The sequence below is a fragment of the Malurus melanocephalus genome, unplaced genomic scaffold (assembly GCF_030028575.1).
Source record: "Malurus melanocephalus ecotype Western Australia unplaced genomic scaffold, MMel_1.1 scaffold_327, whole genome shotgun sequence".
Taxonomy (NCBI): Eukaryota; Metazoa; Chordata; class Aves; order Passeriformes; family Maluridae; genus Malurus; species Malurus melanocephalus.
The window spans coordinates 408,693-429,209 of record NW_026623559.1 but is presented as its reverse complement, the minus strand read 5'-3'; the positions used below and the strand labels follow the sequence as shown (position 1 = coordinate 429,209).

The following is a 20,517-nucleotide window of genomic DNA, read 5'->3' as shown; positions in this document are numbered from 1 at the left end:
CCGCCGGGCCGCGCCCGCCGCTCCCTCCGCACCTCAGCGCGGCGGGCCCGGGGAGCCGAGCCCCGCGGAGGGAACACGGGACCGCGGCGAGCGGCGGGGCGGGCGGGGTCCCCTCACGGGGCACGGCCTGAGSGCGCGTCGCTGCTCAGACAGCGGCCACAAGCTGCGCGAAGCGTCCAGGCGCTTCCCGGCCGCCACCCCGCGCTCCCCGGGCAGCGCGGTGCTTCCCCCGCCGTGTGCCGTGCCGGCCCCGGGCCGCTCCCCGCGTCACGCACGGCACTACCCGGCAGCTGACGGCGCGAGTTGGCTCTCATGACCACACGCAGAGGTGAAAGTGTGCCGTGATTTGAGATCAAAGTACACAACTTTGGCTACTGAATCTTCAATGATACAAAAMCAAAACAAAACGGCCTCGCCTTCCGTGGAAATACATCCATGTTTCAATAGAAAGGAGAACTTTTCTTATTTTTTTTCTGCGCTGGGGATGAAGATAAATCTTGACTATAGAAATCTTGAAGAACTATGATCATACATCTTTTCTAACTTCTTGTGTTGCAGGTTGAAGCTTGCAGTCACTGCCACTGATGTGTGACACGAGTGTTGCATAGCTATGTCTTAACTGAAGACGTTTTCCTTTCGATGTGCCCTTCTGAATGTGGTAGGGTATAGCTAGGGAGATATTTGATCATGCCTCACGTCCTGAGATAGGTAAACAGAATGCAATGTATTATAAATTGTTTTGCTGTTTTGGTTCGGTGATTTTGGGGTTATTTTATGAGGTCACAGAAATAAATGTCYTGTTTACTGTATTTTGACTCCTGCAGAGAAAAATAGTTTATCCCCTGTTGTGCTGGCAAGAATTCTGCCCTTTGATGTATGTAACGCTTAGATATTGAGTGTTGGTTTGCTTCTTTGAGCAGTTTGGAATTTAGATAGTTTATACATGTTATGAACCTGCAGAACATCTTCTAAGTAATGGTCACAGGTGGAAATTTATAGTAACTTTACATTGAATTACATTGATTTTCAAATTTCTYTGAAAATACAGGGAAACTTACTGTCATGGAAGTGTCGTATAAGCAGTAGTGGAAACACCTTTGTGAATTCTTCCTCATATGTACTACTGTAAATGAAAGAGAAGGGTAGCTTTGTGTCCATTCCAGATAGGTACACAGTCTGTCAGCACAAATACTGGGAATTGTAATTTAGGGATCAGGGGTAGGGGCTTTCTTGGGGGAGTTGGTATACATGGCCTCCTGTTACTCCAGAGTAACTGAAGCGGTAGCAGGTGTTGATTTCAGGGCAAGATTGGGGACTTGAGTTTCAGCTATTTATTTTCTTTTAAATTATGAGTTCAGTTGACTCATAGTTATTTAAATGTAAGGACTGACACAGCATATTGTACTTTTTATTGCATAACTGGATTGATCAGAGCTGACCAATTTTTTCCAGGCTATGAGTCAGATGTTTTGGGAATGATCTTGAGGCCATGCGCAGCACTTGCTGGATTCATGCAACTCCTCCAGTAAAGAAAGTAGCCTGTACTCCTTGGAAGATATTTGAGGTCATTTCCACTGGCTGGAATTGGTTGCCACTGCTATTTGTATAAATTTGGATTAGGGATTAAGGAAGTTTTATGAAGAACAATGCTTTAAAGTTTTTGAACCCAAGTTTTAAAAAACCAGGGACCTKCACATCTTAAAAGTTGTATCTGAAATGGGAACTAAAGCATTTTACTGCAGAGATAATGTAAATCCTGTCCAAAAAAGCAAATCACACTCTTAAAAATAGTTCAGGGTTTTAATACATTGGTATATAGAGAATGAGCTCATGGATTACATTCTGTATAGAAAATATTGTAAATGTTGGGGACAATACTGAAAAATGCACATTTTCCCTTTTTCTTAACAGCTACGCAGAAGGAATATTCTAGAAAAGTGAAGTTGGAAGATCTCTGATAAAAAGAAGTGTAAACATGTTGTGCTGGGGCAATGCATCTTTTGGACAGCTTGGATTGGGCGGAATCGATGAAGAGATTGTTTTAGAACCCAGAAAAAGTGACTTTTTCCTAAATAAAAGGGTCAGAGATGTAGGATGTGGACTGAGACATACTGTTTTTGTCCTGGATGATGGGGCTGTTTATACATGTGGATGCAATGATCTAGGACAACTAGGGCATGAAAAAGCCAGGAAAAGACCCGGTAAGTTTAGAACTCACAAATTGTGGAGATTCCATGTGGTGGTGGTGGTGGTGGTGGTGGTGGTGGTGGTGTGTGTGGATTTTGTTTTGTGGTGCTGCATCAAACCCAGGATTGTCAGTGTCCATGAATGTGCTGAATTCATGCACAGTAGTTCTTCCAATAATGGACATATTTTTTGCTTGTCAAGCTTCCTTTGCTTGGAGCGGTTCTAGTGACAGTTGGAAACAGCCAGCTGTGAAAGATGGCAGTCCCTACATATTTTTGCCTGCTGTGCAGCTGGACAGTGCCACTATTTTTTTTTTTTTCTACCGTGGAATCGCTTTACCTGAGGCTGTGGGAGATGGTGATTTGTTAATCTCAAGGGGAGCTGACCTGCTACAATAGATGGATTAGCATTGTACTGTATATATGGATTTGGCTGTTGGAATAYGGTGGAAATGAGCATTTGGCATATCACAGTTGAGAAACATGCAGTGTGGTTTTAGTTGTCTTAATATATGATGTAGAGCAGGTCTGATTAAAACAATGTTCTGGTTTTTTAAGAACTGAAAATAAAACTTTTGATAAAAGACTTATCAGCGCATGCAGTGCTACGGGGAGAGGATTTGGAAAAGCCCAAAAGATGCTGTGTAACACTTCTTTGGGCTTTTTTTTAATTCCCACCTATGTTCTGTGTGTGTTTCTCCTCCCTCAGTGCAGTTCTGGAGCAGAAGTGGGTAAACATCTTGCAGGGACTGCAGAGGAGTGTGCACATGGGCTCCCTTCAGAGCTGGCATGTGAGTCATAGCTGGTGCTGCTGAGAGCCAGGGAACAGTGCTGCTCACACTGCTTACAGCAGAACATAAGCAGCTCCAAGGGCTGCCGAATATTCTCATCACTCCTAGGGCACTTTTACAACCTGCTTGGCTCAATATTTGCCACCGGTTTTTCAAATGGAAATGAGGTGTCATGTGGYGTTTTAGTAGTTCTCCTTTACTCAGAGTTTTGGATTTGGTGCCAATTAATTTTTTTTGAGATGTAGCTTTTTTAAACTAATATGGATTTCTATTGGGAAACAGTATGTGGATATTAAAAATGATAAACTTGAATCCTGTGCAAACACCTGCGTCATGAACATAAATAGAAACTCAGCTTGTCAAACTTACTCTGACTACTTGCTGCCCACTTTGAAAATTATGTTTAATTGCCTTCTAAATCTAAAGRTTACAGCAAAATTATCTAACTTACAAGTTTTTGACCTTTCATATGTAATGGACCTGCTATAAACTTGTTTTTTTAACATGCTCAGACACATGAGGATCATAATGTCTGCCCTAATTTTCCTTTCACCTAGATGTTATTGGTAATACTGCTGATTGTTGTAATATGAAGTCAGAGCACTGGAATAACTTCACTTGCAGAGTCTAAAGAGGCTTGGTATCTTTACAGATGGGTGGATGCTCTSTTTTGAATGTATTTCTGCTAACTGAAGATAATTTTGTTGCTGACTCTGTGTCTTTGCCACCTCTGTGTCCCCACTGCCTTTCCTCTTTCCTCCTCCTGGAGCTCTCTTGCCATAGGGACTGTGTGAATGCTCCTTAATCCATATTAGGCAGAGTCAGGCTGGCTGGTTCAGCAGCTGGGCAAGATTGCCTGAGCTAATCTGTGTGCTGGTGCCTTGACTGSAGAGTGCTTCCCTGACCTCTCTCACATTGGCAGAGCTGTGGGAGGCTCTGATGGGTGAATTGGTGTGGTAACCTCTTCAGTCAGACCAGCTGGATGTCATGAAAAGAGCTTGATCTGCTGCCAGTGTTGGTTTATTTTGGAAGCTGAGTGGCTGTCATGCTGCTGATAACATTAGTTACTGTTTTAAAGTTGATTTGAGCAGTGCTAGGCTGTGTTAGCATGCCCATTACATTGATGATACACAGGCTTTTCCACTGCTGTGCCATTCTTAGACTGGAATTGAATTCCTGTGTGAAAACTGGGAGTAAAATGTCTGAGTAGTTCTTTATTGAAGGGGACTATAAAAATTCCAGCCCTAATCACAGGCTCTGATGATACTTCTCCACTTATTGCTGAAAGGGAAATGTTAGACCTCTGATCACAAATCATAAGCCCAGAGCCAAACTTTGAGTGTTTCCGAATGCATTGGTGCAGGCTACTGGAAAAAAATCAGATATTTTAGTGTGTGCTTTTCAGAAGCATGCACTGTATATCTAGAAAATTTACTCTTTAGGATCTGTTTCTACAGTATTTTGCATTATAAAGAGGACATTGTGTAGCTCATTGCAAAATCAGTAGCTTTAGTCCGTAATTCACCCTGCCTTGTTTTGCAGGCCTTTTCTTAATAATGAATAGGTGAATTTAATTTGCTGTGGTGGAATGTTTACATAATGGTGGAATGTTTACAATGTTTACATAATGTCTACACGTGTAGTCATTTGACAATAATCTATTTGACCTTWCTGTTAATTGGGTTTCTGCACTCATTTTCAGATGGCAAGATTAGAAGGAACCATTACGCTCAAGCTGCAGTTTTTGTGCRCTTCTGGATATTGCTCCAGAAACAGTCAATATTTTGTTACTTTGGGGTGTAAAATTTAAGTTATTTCTCCTAGAATGTGTTTCAGTAGAACTTACAGGCTTAATTGTATGTCACAATGTCACTTCAGTTGGTATCTTAGTACTGTGTGTAAAATGTTTTGGAACAACCTTAGCCTGTGAGTAGGTTTTAACAACTGATTTTATTTTATTTTTTTTAGAGCATGTTGGTGCACTGGATGCCCAAAATATTGTAGCTGTATCATGTGGAGAAGCCCACACTCTTGCATTAAATGACAAGGGTCAGGTATATGCTTGGGGTCTGGCTACTGATGGACAGCTTGGCTTGCCAGGAACAGAGGAATGCATCAGAGTGCCCAGGTTAAAAATAGTACATAATAAGTTGTTTGTTTGGTTTTCTGGTTTTTTTTTTTTTTTTTTTTTTTTTTTTTTTTCATATAATGTGCTTAAATAACATTGGTGAAGCTATTCTGCTGTTACAGTTAAAACCACATTAATATAGWGTATTAGCTGTGACACTTGCATGTTGTACGTGGACAATTTCCTTTCTCAGAAAGCCATCTTATGTGACAACTGTCTTATGGGTGTRCTTGATTTGGGTTGTTGCTTTTTGGGATGTTTTTGTTTCTTGTTTTTTTAATGGTCCTCTATTAAGAATGAGGCTGATGTTGGAAAAGTAAGATGGGTATTTTAAGAATATAAATGGGGGTGATAACTGCCATTTAAGAGAAAGTAGAGAGTGTTAAACTCTCGATTGGAAGAAGGTTCATTTGCTGTCTGATCTTTGCACTTCATTTTCCACCCTAAAACTTTTCAGCTGTGATCCAGTAATATACTTCCTAGTTAAAAATATTAATGCTGGCCAGGGTTACTTGTTTTCAGAATCCCAGCTACGTCAAGTCCACACACAAAAGTAACAGTTCCTTGGAACCTCAGTAATTCATGACTATAATGTTCAAGATGTTATTTCTCCACCTAATTTAAAACCCACAGGCCCTTTAGAAATGTGTTTTTTCCTCATCCAAAGTTGAAAGCGTATTAGTTTTAATGCRCATGTGGGTGTATTTGCAACTTTTTTATAATATTGTGCAATATTTACTAGCTCTGTAAGCTGAAGTTTTGGAAACTGGAAGCTAAAGTAACAATCAGTTTCTTCTTGAATTTCTGTATTCATTCCTGCATTCAGCTGTGAGATCTCCTTCCTAGAACATGACCTTCCCTAATTCTTTATTATTAACTTTTAGACTTTATCAGTTTGAAAATAAGACAGAACCTGACATTAAACATGTTAAAAAAGAAGCAGTTTTGACTTCAGATTTTACTACATAACCTCTAATTAAAGTTAGGATGTTTAATATACTTCAGTGAGAAAGATTTGCATTTTGTATATTACCTTTTATTTCATACCATGAACCAGTAGCTTAATTTTTTTCTCTGTTTTCTTACCCCAATAGAAATATTAAAAGCTTATCAGAGATCCAAATTGTTCAAGTTGCTTGTGGTTATTATCACTCCCTAGCACTCTCGAAAGGTAAGCCAAATTCTTCTGAAGTTTTGTGTAATTTCTTACCAGGGAAGTCAGAAGTTTTCATCATTTATTTTATTTTTTTTAAGGCAATGTGTTTATAAAACATATTATATATTATATATATATAATAATGCTACCACTTAGCACAGATGGGATTTCAGGCAGGTAGGGCAGTGTAATTTCATGATGGAAGCTTGAATTTAAAAAACAAATGCACAAACAGATGGTGGGCTGTTCTTTTATTTCTTCAGGGGGAGGTGAGGTGCTGTTCTTTTGTATTTTATCATCTGGTTTTCGTGTAACTTCCTTATAATTTTGTTTACTTTTCTTGGTCCCACATTTTTTTCATCYTTGTTCTGTCCCTGGTCTCCTTTAACCTGGAACCTGGACTGAGACATGTAGGAGTGACTTGCTTGTCTTCTCTACCATGGCAAACCCTCTGTTTTTTGGTGCTTCCATAGTTAAAATGCCATGTCACATTAATACCCAATTCCAAAAATAAATATTTTTGAAGTTTAAACATCTATGTTCAGATTTCTGCTCTCCAGAAGTAACCATGAAGTTAAATTTGCTCTTTGCTTGTCTCATTGTGAGATAGGAGAGTTGTGGCCAAAACTTCTGCTTGGAAGAAGGGGCTGCTGGGAAGGGTTGATGGAAACTGCAACTCAAAACCAGAATTCCAGAAAGATTGTAGTTTATCTGTGTTTCTAACAATGTGGATTTAAAATATGAACCAAACAATTGTGAGGAGGCAGCTGTTCATTGCATGCTGAATGATTTATTTTTTCTTTAAATACAGTAGTTAATACTGAATGTATGTGTCTGAATTCTGGATGTGACTCTCAGTGGCCTCATATTGAATGTTTTCTGTGCCATTATGTATTAGGTGTATTTATCATTATAACCAAAGAAATGCCTTTGTTTTCAGGGCAGGCAGGTTGAGGTTTACAAATAACCCTTTGCCTGAGTTAAGATCAGCAGTAGAGTGTGGCAGTAGCAGTTGTGTAAAGTGTTCTGTTTGTCAAAGCGGCAAAAATGTCCTAGGAGTTTGTGTTTTAAAATGCACTCAGTATTTTAAACAGTTACAGACTTCAAGTACAGCATCACTRTTTGATTGCCAGTTCATGGATTTGCGGCTCTATTTCTGTTCTTGATGTGGAACAGTTTTTTGGGTTTAATTGTTAAAATAAATAAATAAATAAAATCTGAGAAACCTGTATTCCAGGGGATGAGTTTCATTGTTTTCCCATCCTGATAAAACTTRCTGGAAATGTGGAGATGTGAGAGACAGGAAGCATTTTGAAGGCAGCATTGCTCTTGAAAATGTATCACGTCAGCAAAAGTGAAGTATTTTGTGATTGGGTGTTAATYTTTAGGATCATAAATACCTTGGCAAAACACTGGTTGTTCAAGAGAATATGTTAAGACTGCTTCCAAAATAAAACAAATAGGTTTTGATTGTCATTCTTCAAAATGTTTTCTTCTTTATAAGGYATTGAATGRCATTACAGACCTCGTGCTYTATTGATCATATAATGGAGAGTGCRTTTTAAAATRTATGTCTCTTGAATTGTGTGTGAAAATTAAGTATCTTACCTTAGAAAAGCTTTGATGAGGCTTTTGATTGGAAATYGGAAAATTTTSTATATCCAAGGTGCAACTTTGGCAGATCTCTGCATAAACATCTATGCAGCAGTGGAATTTCCAATGGAGCAGTGTCTTGCTTTGTAATAACCAAACTCATCTGGTATAGCACTGTTGAAACAGGAATGATAAGAGCAGTTTTGAGAGGTTTGAATGCAATTTAAATACTTCCAATCTGATTAAATGTTTGAGTTGAATGCCTGCAAATGACAGTAGAATGCTTAGCCTCAGAAGTCAGTAATTTGTATGCATTTTCAAGCTCAAAAATATTTGAAGAGAAATGGTCTAAATTTCATCTTTTCTTACAGCGGATAAACATTGTATTATTAAACTATATTAATTGTATTTCTTGCTTGTTTATTTTTTTCCTTCAAACAGGAAGTGAAGTGTTTTCCTGGGGACAAAACAAATATGGCCAGCTGGGCTTAGGTTATGARTATAACAAACAAACCTCACCACAAGTGATCAAATCTCTGCTGGGAATCCCTTTTGCACARATYGCAGCAGGAGGAGCTCATAGTTTTGTATTAACCCTTTCTGGAGCCATCTTTGGATGGGGACGCAACAAATTTGGGCAGCTGGGTCTTAATGATGATAATGGTAAGTAAATATTGCTTCAGTAGAGTGCTGTGCTGGAGGTTTTGGGTGGGGAATCTGAAGACAGCAGTGTTCCTGGGGAGGTGCAGACAGAGCAAACCATTGTTCAGTGTTGTCAGACAGTGCCAGGGCCACGTGAGATTGCACCAAAAGCACACAGAGGGGTTTTGCTCAGCTCTTTTGGTGGGAGAGTTCTGAGTGTTGTGTTGAAATTCTTGCCTGCTTGACTTGTTTTCTTTCCCTGTTCTGTATCTTCCTGTGACTTAATGGGATTGCATTAAAGTACTGTGCAGTAGTTCCCATTGGAACTGAATTTTATGTGGATGAAATTGCTTGGCAAAAGCAGTAATCTGTCAAAACTAATTGTTTGTCCTTAGGAGTCTCATTGAAGCCATCTTCATTTTTTACTGCCATTTACTCTTACATTCCTTTCTCAGGCCACTTTGGATAATCATTGACAATTTTTGCTAACCATTTCCAAAATTTCCTCTGCTAGGGTGATGACACTCAGTGATTTTTAGCAGGTGGTTAAGTTAGACAAAAAATGTTTCTTTGTTAGTTGTATTGTGTTCCATGCACACTGCTGACAGGGCTCCAGGATGGGGGTGTTTGCTGTCAGGGTCCTGTAATTCAGTTTAGTAATGGGTAATCAGTGGATGGTTTCATGAGTTCAGATTTTCTTACTGGTTCATTGCTGTCAACACCATTTAAAATAGGAAAAATATGTTGTAAATAAAATCTGCATCTGAATGCCCTTAAACTTGTCACATCCCTRTAATGAGAAAATTACAATTATTTTCCAGAAATCCTGAGAGACTTAAGTTGCTTCTGCATATTCTTTGAAATGTGTGTAATGTAAGGTTTTTATGTGGCATCACTTCTCAGTAAAATCCCTTTTTGATGTCTTGATAGGGTTTCTTGCAGACATGTTAGCATGCCTGACAGGTTTGAAGGCATTAGCATTAACATTTACAAAAATTGCCTTTGTGCAAAGTTGACTAAGTTGAATTGTTCTAGTGATGGAGGGAAGTTAGTTTTGCTTCCTATTAGTTCAGTGCTCCATCTTGTTTTGCAATTAATATTAAACTTGGTGTATAAATACACTTTCCAAAGAATGCCAGCTGATAGCAACTCACAGGAACGTTTTAAAAACATGAAGCACATAAACAAATCAAAACAATGATTTTTTTTTTTCCCTCATGGCCAATGCCAGGTCTGATGTACTGTTCCATATTGAATGATCTATATATTGACATATGAGCCTGTGCTAGTGAAAGTGAGAACCACAGGCTACAAAGTTTTCAGTGTAGTAGTCTTTGTTTTTTTCTGTAGTAACACTTCCATCTCCAAAATCCGTAAACTCAGTCATAAGTGACTATTGTGAATTTTAGATCACAAACTACATAMATTTGTACTAACAGATTTAAAGTTCTTGTTTGACTAGAATTGAATTAAAATAAATGAACAAAACTAATTGGGTTTTGATTTTTCTTTTCAAAATAAGTGACCTTTTTTAATAAACCTTTCAGACAGGTATGTTCCTACATTGCTGAAGTCCCTGAGAAGTCAGAAGGTTGTTCATATATGTTGTGGAGAAGATCATACTGCTGCCCTTACAAAGGTACAGTCCTTTAAGATATGTTTATACTCAAATTTTTTTGATGTTTTCTAGAGAAGATGCTACCTGAACAGGAAATAATAAACTAAAATCTGAATAAATTTTTTTCTAAGTTTATGGGATTAAGTTGAGAAAAGATTGGAAGAATGGCTAAATATTTCAAAAAACATGCCAAACACAAGAAATCTTGCATTCTCAATGATTATTTTCGTTTTTCATGCATGGAAGTTATCTTCAAACTTGCTTTCCAGCTGATGGGCTCGGCTGAGATAGTGAATGTACTGTAAATGTCTGTACAGATTGTCACCCAGGTGTGTGGCTCCATTGCAGAGCCAGGGGGCTGATTCCCTTTTTGGAGGCAATACTGTGTATATGTGTGAGCATTCTTCAAGTCCTGAAGTTCAGAAAAACCATCACTGTTTTCTATCCTGACTCAGTGCCCGAGGCTRTCAGGTTTTCTCAGTGGTTGCTGCTATTTTAGTGATGATTTCCAGCTTAGGCCAGGCTGATGCAGAATAGAATGGAAAGAAGCATATTTACAAGTTCAAAGCATTTGAAAATAGAAACTTATCTGTAAGATAAGTTGTATAACTGTTGAAAACGTTTATGGTTTAAAAATTTAAGTTTTTGGTTAATTTCTTGAATTAATAAATTAATCAAGAATATGTAAAAAAATTACTTGTCTAACAACAGTGTTGAAATTTTTTGATTTCTTACACCTTCAGATAATGAGGCTATTTCAGTCATGCTCTGTATCATCTGCTGAGTAGGGCAGCTCGCTGTTTGCTAATGCCTTTAAAATTTGTATTCAGAGTTTCAAAGCCAAAGTATTCTTTTTAATAGTGTGGTTTTGTATACTGCTGAAGTTCATCAAGAAAACTGAAAAAGGAAGGATGAGGATTAGTATCTATTAATGACACAAGTTAATGGCAGCAGTGTTGTATAATAAGGAAATCAGATGAATGTGATTTAACACAAGTGTGGTTATATTTAATAGCTGGGCCACATTTTCATAACTCCAGTTAACTTGTGACTCTTCCATGTCTCAGGACCCTGTTGTGCCCTATGTATTTTTGGTCCTTTCCCTGCAGTGTCAAAATGATCAGACAAAGAGATTTGTTAAACTGTTTCTGTGAAGTGTCTTGTTATGAGCTATACTGTCATTTTAATGGAAACAATTCATTTGTTTAGGAAGGTGGGGTTTTTACATTTGGAGCTGGAGGCTATGGTCAGTTGGGTCATAACTCTACCAGCCATGAGATAAATCCAAGGAAAGTTTTTGAGCTTATGGGAAGTGTTGTCACGCAGATCACCTGTGGCAGGTAAGGTCTATTCTGTGCTAACACCATGAATCTTACAGATAACTTGTTTTGTATCAAACTCCATATTTATTGCAATATGAAGTGGGAGTTTTCTTACCCTTTGTGGTCAGGGAARGCAAGATGACCCCTAATAAAAGATACTTAGTGATGTTTTTGGGTTTCTAAAAGCATTTGTAGAAGAAATAAAGGAAGTTGTGTGTCTGAGAGGCTCTGATTTTTTTAAACTGGCTTTGTGAACAATAGTGTGAAGGTGTTTGTTGCTGTCACTTCATTTCCAGTTGAAGAACAAGTGTGTTTGGGGAAGTACAAAATCATTTACACAAATTCACAACTGGTTCTTCACAGGCCTGTAATAGATAGGAGAGGGGCATCTAGAACTGAGCAGGATGGGAGGGGAAAGGAGATGCAGGCAATCTCCAGMCATTAATTTCTGATATGCTCCAGAGGTCAGACAGGGGCTAAGCACCGGCAGCTCCATTCTGGGAACCTCTCCATAAAAATGTGGGACTGCCTGTCAGAGTCTAAATGGAATATTGCCAGTGGCAGTGCACTGCCAGTGCTAAAGTGGGGTGGTGGATGTGGCAGAACCTTTAACATCCTGTTTGCCACAGTTCCTAGCCAGGCCTGCACAAAGCATGTTGGAATGCTTAGGTTTGTGTTACTGAATTCTGTTTGCCCTAGGCAGCACACCACTGCATTCGTCCCTTCTTCTGGAAGAATTTATTCCTTTGGACTCGGAGGTAATGGGCAATTAGGTACAGGGACCACCAGTAACAGGAAAAGTCCCTTCACAGTGAAAGGAAACTGGATTCCCTATAGTACTCAGTGCCCAACGACCTCAGGTAAGCAACATCTGCTGTATTTATTTCTTGGTTACTGGTTGCTTTATAATGTCTTAATATATGAAATATAAATATATGAAATATAGAAATGCTTGAGATTTAAACTAAATAAGGCCTATAGTCACTTTGGCAAGCAGTTTGATTCCGCTGTGCTCTGTGTTCTGCTGTAGGGTTTATGTGCCTGTGCTGCCCGGTTAAGTCCTCTGGTAAGCACTAGAGCTAAAACTTAGCTCAGGGAGAGATGGTGTTAAMTGTTGTATCAGTGAGGTTCTGGAACAAGGGAACCTTTTTGTAACTGAGTGTTGATTGCAGCTTCTTAATCATTTTCCAATTTCACAGTGGCCTATTTTTTATTGCTATTGCAGGCAGTGAGGAGTGCTACTGTGTAAAGAGAATTTTCTCTGGTGGGGACCAAAGTTTTGCACACTACTTTTGTCCACAGGTAACAAATTAAGTATTATTTGGTTCCAAAGCTTGTCAAAGTTGAGTTTTAGTTTTTATGATGTATTTTAAAAGATTTTGGTATTGAAGGTGCATGTGATTGTATTGTAAAGTTTGTTGGAGCGATGTGRAAGCAAAAGGCACTAAGTCATGGTAGCAATTGGAGGACTTGGATCCAGTTAGTGAGTGTTAGCTATCAGGAAGCTCTTAAAACTTGGCATAAGGTGTTTTCTTGTTGGATGAATGCACTTCTTTTCATGTCATGTGGGAAAAATTGATGGAATATTTGATCTCTTCACTCCTGGCCCAATCCTCCTCATAGCTCCTGACAGCAGCTTTGGTATCTTCTGCTCTGTAGCCATTTTAACATACCACAGTGGCAAGGAAAAAAACAGAGCTCTTTGCTAAAAATTACACGTCACAGGTTTATGCTACTCTTAAAGCTTAAGTTTTAAAATAAGAAGAATTGATCATTTCAATTCTAATACATAAAATGTCTAGAAGGACTTGACAATGAAAATGGCAATGTGGAAGTGTGATGGAAAGGAAATGCCGTTGGAGGGTGAGTTGGGAGATAAAAACTAGATGAAGATCCATGGGATTGTTTCCAGTACAGCTCAGCAGATATTAGACCATGGGGATTAATGAGGCATCCAGAGTTGAGTATGTGAGGTGAAAACTAATTTTGGAGACAATGGAAAATGGATTTTAGTGRGGAAACATGTTTGTCAAGAAAAAGTGGGTACAGGTCAGATTTTGCAGCAGTGCTTTGTGCTCAAAGCCTCTTCTGGATGTACAAGAGAAGCAGTTTTTTTAGGATTGTTTTGTTGTGGTTCTTTTGTTTTGTTTTTTTTTAAATTCTGATAGAGTTTTAACCATTGCTGTATTTGAGAGAAACTTGCTTAGCAGGTGTGGACTGGAAAATCACTTACAATATGGGGTCAAAACTTGTCTATTAAAACTTCCTTAAAAACTTTCTGAAGTGCAATTTTCGTAATTACTGAAGTAGTTTCTGTCTAATTGAGGTGAACTGGAGGCTATGAATGCAGTTACTGTGGCATGTTCTGTGCAAAAARTATTAGCAATAGATGAACTTCGATGCTGCAAAAGTATCCCTTTTAGTACTCTTTAGTTTGGTAATTTGTATTGAATTCTTCCCAAGTTCTGTGTGTGCTGTACCCCTGGGAATTGTGTGTCCCTGCCATTTAAGGRGGCCCAGCCAAAATCTGTTTTCTCAAGTCAGTTTTTGGACARCTCAGTTCCTTGAGTTGTTTCCTTTGGCTGGACACAAAGGAAATGGCAAAAGGGTTCCTCATCCTGATGCCATAGGATGGGATCAGAAATGCTGATTWTTGGCAGCAGATACTCATTGTTATACTGAGTCAACTGTGTTGTCAGATGGCACCCTCAGGAGGAATTTGTTTTCTCTTACTAGTTTAATCTTATTTTTGGTGCTATTTGCCATCTCTTTTTGAACCAGTGCTCCTATTCAAAACAATGATCTTGGTTCTCCTCCTCTTTACTATTACAACTCTTAGTGGAATTCATTTTCCATGAGCAGCACTTKGAAATGCAGCTCCTCTGATGATGCAGTGCATGTTCACAGAAGCGTGATTCATTCTCAGAGGAGCCTGATGGAAGTGGGGTAGAAGAACATCTGTCTAAAAAACAGAATGGCTCCTTTTTTGTGTGCTCCCAGCTTGGCAATGAGCAAAATGGCTCAGATTGGCTGGAGACCTGCTTGCTGCTCACATCTAAAGCTTGGTTAGTGTTCATCACAGAGACAAGTAGTGATTAAGGAGTTTGCCATTGAGCAAGGTGTGTGAATTAACATTAATTGAGATGAATTGAGTGTATGCTCTGCTGTCATAGTGAATGCACAACTGTTAGAGCATTTCACAGCAATAGTCTGGGTGGGCAAATTGTCACTGAAGAGAGCTCAACCAGAGGGCTGATTGTTCTGGAAATCAATTTTGTATGCCTGATTCTTTACACTTCCTTTAAAATTTATTTAGAACATGGTGCTGCCAGATGATTTTAGGTATCCTGACCTTTTGAAGCAGATCTGGACCGTGAATGAAACGTTTATTCAAAGATTGCTGAGTTTCCCATCTGGAAGACTTCCTGTAGAGATAGCTAAGTAAGTGATGGAAAGATGTCTTTGGKAATTCTGCTTCTGAATTGAGCATTAATGGGGCTTTGGGCRGACATAGCAGAGCTATTTTTAATTRCTGATTTTTTGACGTGCAGAGCTCTTGCTGTGCTTGCGTTGTCATGCTTGTTGAGTAGTTTAGATCTTTGAGACTCCTCTGCTCCAGTTTAGATGACTATACAAGGTTAAATTAAGTGTCTAATTGCACATTGAAAAATAGCAATACATGTAAAGGGATATGAGTACAACTCAGATTATTGCTTCTGTTTTACTAAAAGAGGATGCAAAGCAATTAAATTGCAAGACTGGCTATGATTTGAGCTGTCTTAGGCATTGAGTCTTGAATGGAGGTTTTATCTAATGTTGTTTAGTCACATTTGAGTCAGAGTCCCATCCTTTGTACACTGTCATTTATTAGGGATTTTRTTGCAAATGCTAATTTGTAAAAGGAAAACCAAATGTAACATTTCMTGTGACCAATTTCAGTGAGATTGATGGAACGTTCTCCTCAGCCGGGTGCCTGAACGGGAGCTTTTTAGCATTGAGGTGAGTGGGCAGGTTTTAAACAAGTGTTCCTGTGGACACCTTTGGGGGTGGCTGCCTTCCTGGGGTCCCTTGAGTTAGCTGGAGCACCTTCCCAGGGTTTCCTTGTCTCACTGGTRCTCTGACAGCCCCAGTTTGAACTTSTGCTCCTTTCCTGCCCTKTGTGTTGGCAGCTGCCCCAGCACAGAATGGCTCCTGCCTGTCTTGGCTGCTGCTGTGTAAGCCAGCAAAGCTCATTACMTTTGTCAGCCACAGGCTGCTTATCACTCAAGGAGAATATGTTGCATGGGCTCTTTTAGATCTCAGTGTTTTTACATGATTCTCCCCTAGTTAGAGGAGATTTTTCTTTTCCTAGTTGTTTCTAAGGTCATATAAAAATTGGAAGCCTGATATGTTTTCAGTTGTTAGTCAGTAGGTCTGAAATTCAAGGAGGAAAAATCTTGAGTTGCTGACAATACAGGATTCAGTCTTTCTGTATTTTTTYTCTTCCTGCAGTAATGATGATCATTACAAAACCAGCGCTAGATTCTCAGGGGTTGATATGAATGCTGCTAGACTACTGTTTCACAAACTCATACAGCCTGAGCATGCTCACATATCACAGCAGGTTTGTGCTGCATGTTTGCCTTGTGTTAGGAATTTCTTTCTGTGTTACAGCTCTTCAGAAATACTATGTTATGCTTGGTCCAACCCTATATAGATTTCTTTACTCAGTAWTGTATCTGCTACAAATGTGTGAAACTGTATTTTGTTGTGGCAATTAGGTAACACATCAGCATATTGTATTTTAATATTCACCATACTGTCCTTTTCTAAATGTGTAATAGTCTTAACTGAAGCTCTTAATTACTGTTTTCTAGATCAGTTTTCATATATATGGGCATTTGTTTAAAATCTCAATTGCATTAAAATAAGCAGAATTTTCTGATGTGCTGTAGGTGGCAGCTAGTTTGGAAAAAAACCTTATTCCCAAATTGACCAGCTCCTTACCAGATGTTGAAGCTTTGAGACTGTATCTCACTCTACCAGAGTGCCCACTGATGAGTGATGAAAACAATTACACAACGTTAGCTATTCCTTTTGGAGCAGCTATTCTGAACCTAGAAAAAGCTCCTCTGAAAGTTCTTGGTAAGAAWCTGGATTTTTACTCTTAAAACTAGAGATCTCCAGGTAAAAATGCTCAGAAATTCCATCAGTGAAGACCTGGTCTTGGCAGCACCTGCTGTGTATTTAGAGTTCTGTAAATTCCCCGGTGAGAAAGTTAAGGCTTAACATTGCTTGCTGTAAGAAAACACTTATTCTGTTGCTTCAGGGTGAGTTAACAGGCCATCCCTGTGAATTCATCTGCTTTTGTGGTTTTTGGATTGATTCCATTGGGGAGGAATTAAACCGTGTGGTTCAGTGTAACTGATATGTGCCTTTGCACTTTAAAGTGGAAATGATGTGGTCAGACAGCTAACAAGCAATGAGCAATTGAAAGAAGTGTTGCAGAGCAGATGTTAAATTGTCTTGGTTGTGAGTGCAGCACCTGTTCTGAGCTTCTGAGGCAGTTGATCTTTTCTCACTGCTGCCAAGATGGGGTCTTCAAATAAGCAGCTGAGAGTAGCTGACTCCTGTCAGCAGAAATTCAGCTTAAAGAATTGAGTTTTCAGAATATTTCGCTTTTACTTGGTCTCTTTTTTGAGAGGATAATTTTGTCTTCTGCAGTTACGTTTTGCCTTGTACCCTGTCTTGTGTTTTTTCAGTAATTTTTGGTGGGAGTAAAGAGCTTTAAGAAAAGCAAACTTGTAATTTTTTTGAACTCTAGATCRTTTTCTGTCATTTTCCATTGCTCTCACGATTGTTTGCTTAAGGATTCAAGTTTTGAGCCATCTGTTTTGTCAAATGTTACTTTGTGATACTGTCATTTAGTCTGGATGAACAGACTGCAAGAGACTTAAAGATTTGATGTGTAACAATAGAGCATTTGTTGTGTTAAAACTTGTTTTTCAGAGTTTTTATAAGTGATGATTATGTTTCCTAGCCAAATATATTTCTTAGTTAAAAGGATAACAACCTAAGTGTTGCAGTGGCAAGTACTGAATTTGTGTGTTGACAGAAAATTGGTGGTCTCTACTTGAACCTCCCTTGTTCCTCAAGATAGTGGAACTCTACAAAGATGTCGTAGTGCACCTTTTGAAGCTGTGCAAGATGGGCCTTCCCCCTTCAGACAGAAGAATCCTCACCAATTTCCTACACACAGCCTTCAGAGTGCTGGAAATCCTGCACAGGGTACGTTTCTGGCATTTCTGAGGGCTTTTTTGGCTGTTGGGCTTTGTCAGCATCTCTGTGCTCYGGGCTTGGTAGAAGCTGAGTTACTGATGAGTTTTAAAGATCAGAATTGCAATTTCACAGATATCTRTAGTTGTTCCTTCTGAACCTATGAATCAGTGGGATTTTGGATTCCAACCTGGCATGATGATGGAATTAACTATTTTTTGGAACATAGAGTGACCCAGGCATTTGTATCTGTGGGGGTGTGGACTAAAGTGAGAGGGAAAATGAGGTGGCAGATCTGGGGTATTTCATGGATTAAGTATCTGGTGGTTTGGAGGGGGAGTGTGGGAGGTTTTTGTGAAAAGTAGGTTTAGATTATCTGGTTATAAAGGCAGAATCTTTATAATYACCTTGCTGCTTTGACAGTTAGCAATGCTTAGCAGTCCTTGGGAAAAGAAATGTGTATTAGGAGAARGTGGATGCTTCTGGATTCAAATTATCCTGCAGAAACAAGCCTCTGTATGAAGTTGTTTTTCCACATCTCTGGTTTTTTTTAAGCTTGATGTTTTTAAGTGGAAACAGTTCCTCTGCTTACAGGTAATAGTGCTCATGCTTTCAGTAAGACTAGAATTCTTGAATCATAGTTCTTACACTTGTGCAAATGCAGGAACAAGTATTTATTCCACTGTATACATGAATATGTGTATTATCACTGTTCCTGGGAGATCATATGCTGTTTCAAAGTGGCAGCACTGTTATGCAATACTGTRTGCACAGTTAATTGTATTTTCCTTGAATCTTTGATGGGATTTTGAATAATCCATGTATCCATGTCTTTAACGTTGTTTTTTGCTTTCTTGTAGGCACTGTTGTTTTTCTAGAATTTTTTTTGTAGCTGGGTATCTGTGGCTGACCTATCAAATGCTTGACAAACATGGAAARTATCCCTTTGAAAGCTAATAAAAAAAATAAATTGCACTTCTTTAGGTAAATGAAAGAGGACAAGTTATACAGTATGACAGATTTTACATTCATGAGATACAAGATTTGATAGATATCAGAAATGACTATGCGAACTGGTTCCAGCAGCAGGTGTTGGGAATGGTAAGTTGTGTTGATTTTTATTTGGGTTTTTGTGGGTGTTTTCCTTCCATATTTTGCATTTGCTTTATCCCTTTAAAGAAATCAATAGATTCTCTAAATAGGGGCACTTCTTTTTCATAAAAGTACCTTGACAGATGACCAATGCTGAACAGACTCATGTCAGGCATTCCTTGTTAGGAAGGTGTGATTGTTCTAGGATGTTCTTAGAACTGACCCTGCTCAATATTTGAATCTGTCAATTAAAAAGTGATTTAAAACGCTGTCACTGGAGACTTGCTATGTCCAAAAAGTTAGGAATGTAATAATCCCTGCTAGGAAAACATCCAGAATAATCTGAATTGCTATAACAGACAGGTCCATGCAATGAGAAAGCTGCAGCTGGCTTGGATAATTAGTCAGGAAAGCCAGGAGGAAGGAGCAGGGGCAGATAAGGAATGTAGTTTGCTACTCTTGAGTATAGCAACCACAAGTGAGATAATTAATTGCTGGATCTGTAAACAGAGGAGTGATAAGTGGGAGTAAATTAATGACTGTGCAGAGAATTAGTGAGTTAGGTAGGTTTATGCCACAGTTACTTGACTTAAGCTGTGAAAGAATATTGAGTAAGTTAATAAGTTTTCTCTAGCCACCCATATTTTATTTTTGTGCAACATTACCAGCAGATGTCATTAATTAATTTGTGGAAGTAAACATTTGAAATGTTTAGGTTTTTTGCATCCAAGCAAACATGATATTTTAATGGCCCTGTTTATAAAGACTGATAAACAGGGTGTTGAAAGTCAAGCTTGTATTTAATAGATGAATGAGAATGTTTATGGTTAATATCTCTCAATAAACCTTCTCTTGGGGGGAAGCAGTAAAGAAATATTTTAAAAATTCTACATCAGAGATGAATAATTAATGCAGACACTAATGCTGATTTTTCATCTTAATTGTTGCTACCTATGTGCAAATGCTGTCATAGGATGTCAACCATGGATTAACTGAGGTAAGATTGGTTGCAATCTGATTTCTTTTGCAGAATGTAAGGAAATCAGAAATGTGAATGTCAAAGATTGTCTGCTGTGTTCTATTGGGTGTAAAGCTTTAAGTTAGCTATGGCTGTAATCTTAAAAAAAATCCTTGTGGTGCAAAAATATGTGATTGTCTGTATTGTAAATGTGGAGCAGCAGTTGGAAAAAAGGGCTCCTTTTATAACCACTAGCTGCAATAACAGTTCTGAAATTAAAATGTGCTAAGTGAGAGTGTTGTTTGTGTCTGGCTTGATTTGGTTTGGCTTGATTGGATTTTGTTAAATTTTTTTTGTTGTTTTTTGGCTGAGGCACTAAACAATTAAAAATCAAGTTAATGTTCCTAAGATGCTTTGGTCCTGCAGTGATAATAAGTCAACATTGAATTCTCCTTCCAATAAAATAGCTGTATTAAATAAGTGCTATTGCAAAGGCTTTTTTAACTGCATTTGTGGCTTTTCAAGAAGCTGAGCTATGATGTGGTTCTTTTCATTCCAGTTAACAGAGATTCCTGTTATCATTTGCACATACCCATTTGTATTTGATGCCCAGGCAAAGACAACTCTCTTGCAAACAGATGCAATCATACAAATGCAGGTAAGAGTCTCGTTTTTTAATGTTACAGTTTTTAATGTTACTTACAGTTTTTAATGATTTTTTTTCCTGAGTTGGGGATTTTGGGAGGTTTCTGTTGGTGTTTTGGTTTGGCTGGTTG

General features: G+C 38.6%; 1 protein-coding gene across 3 annotated transcripts in view; it reads left to right on the top strand.

The window, feature by feature from the left end:
• Positions 1 to 539: 539 nt before the first annotated feature.
• The window catches only part of HERC4 (HECT and RLD domain containing E3 ubiquitin protein ligase 4), a 28,421-nt gene continuing 8,443 nt past the window's right edge, over positions 540 to 20,517 (top strand). The window contains exons 1-17 of one of the 3 annotated variants that reach the window (XM_057377819.1): positions 540 to 658; positions 1,912 to 2,201; positions 4,946 to 5,105; positions 6,200 to 6,276; positions 8,296 to 8,517; positions 10,044 to 10,135; positions 11,324 to 11,454; positions 12,136 to 12,296; positions 12,662 to 12,738; positions 14,753 to 14,877; positions 15,376 to 15,435; positions 15,928 to 16,039; positions 16,371 to 16,560; positions 17,531 to 17,703; positions 18,676 to 18,792; positions 19,757 to 19,780; positions 20,301 to 20,399. In XM_057377819.1, coding sequence (XP_057233802.1) covers positions 1,976 to 2,201; positions 4,946 to 5,105; positions 6,200 to 6,276; positions 8,296 to 8,517; positions 10,044 to 10,135; positions 11,324 to 11,454; positions 12,136 to 12,296; positions 12,662 to 12,738; positions 14,753 to 14,877; positions 15,376 to 15,435; positions 15,928 to 16,039; positions 16,371 to 16,560; positions 17,531 to 17,703; positions 18,676 to 18,792; positions 19,757 to 19,780; positions 20,301 to 20,399 — 2,046 coding nt within the window. In that variant the 5' untranslated portion in view covers positions 540 to 658; positions 1,912 to 1,975. Of the gene's footprint in view, positions 709 to 1,911; positions 2,202 to 4,945; positions 5,106 to 6,199; positions 6,277 to 8,295; positions 8,518 to 10,043; positions 10,136 to 11,323; positions 11,455 to 12,135; positions 12,297 to 12,661; positions 12,739 to 14,752; positions 14,878 to 15,375; positions 15,436 to 15,927; positions 16,040 to 16,370; positions 16,561 to 17,530; positions 17,704 to 18,675; positions 18,793 to 19,756; positions 19,781 to 20,300; positions 20,400 to 20,517 lie in introns of all 3 variants that reach the window. The other 2 variants (XM_057377818.1, XM_057377820.1) reach the window with 2 other exon arrangements.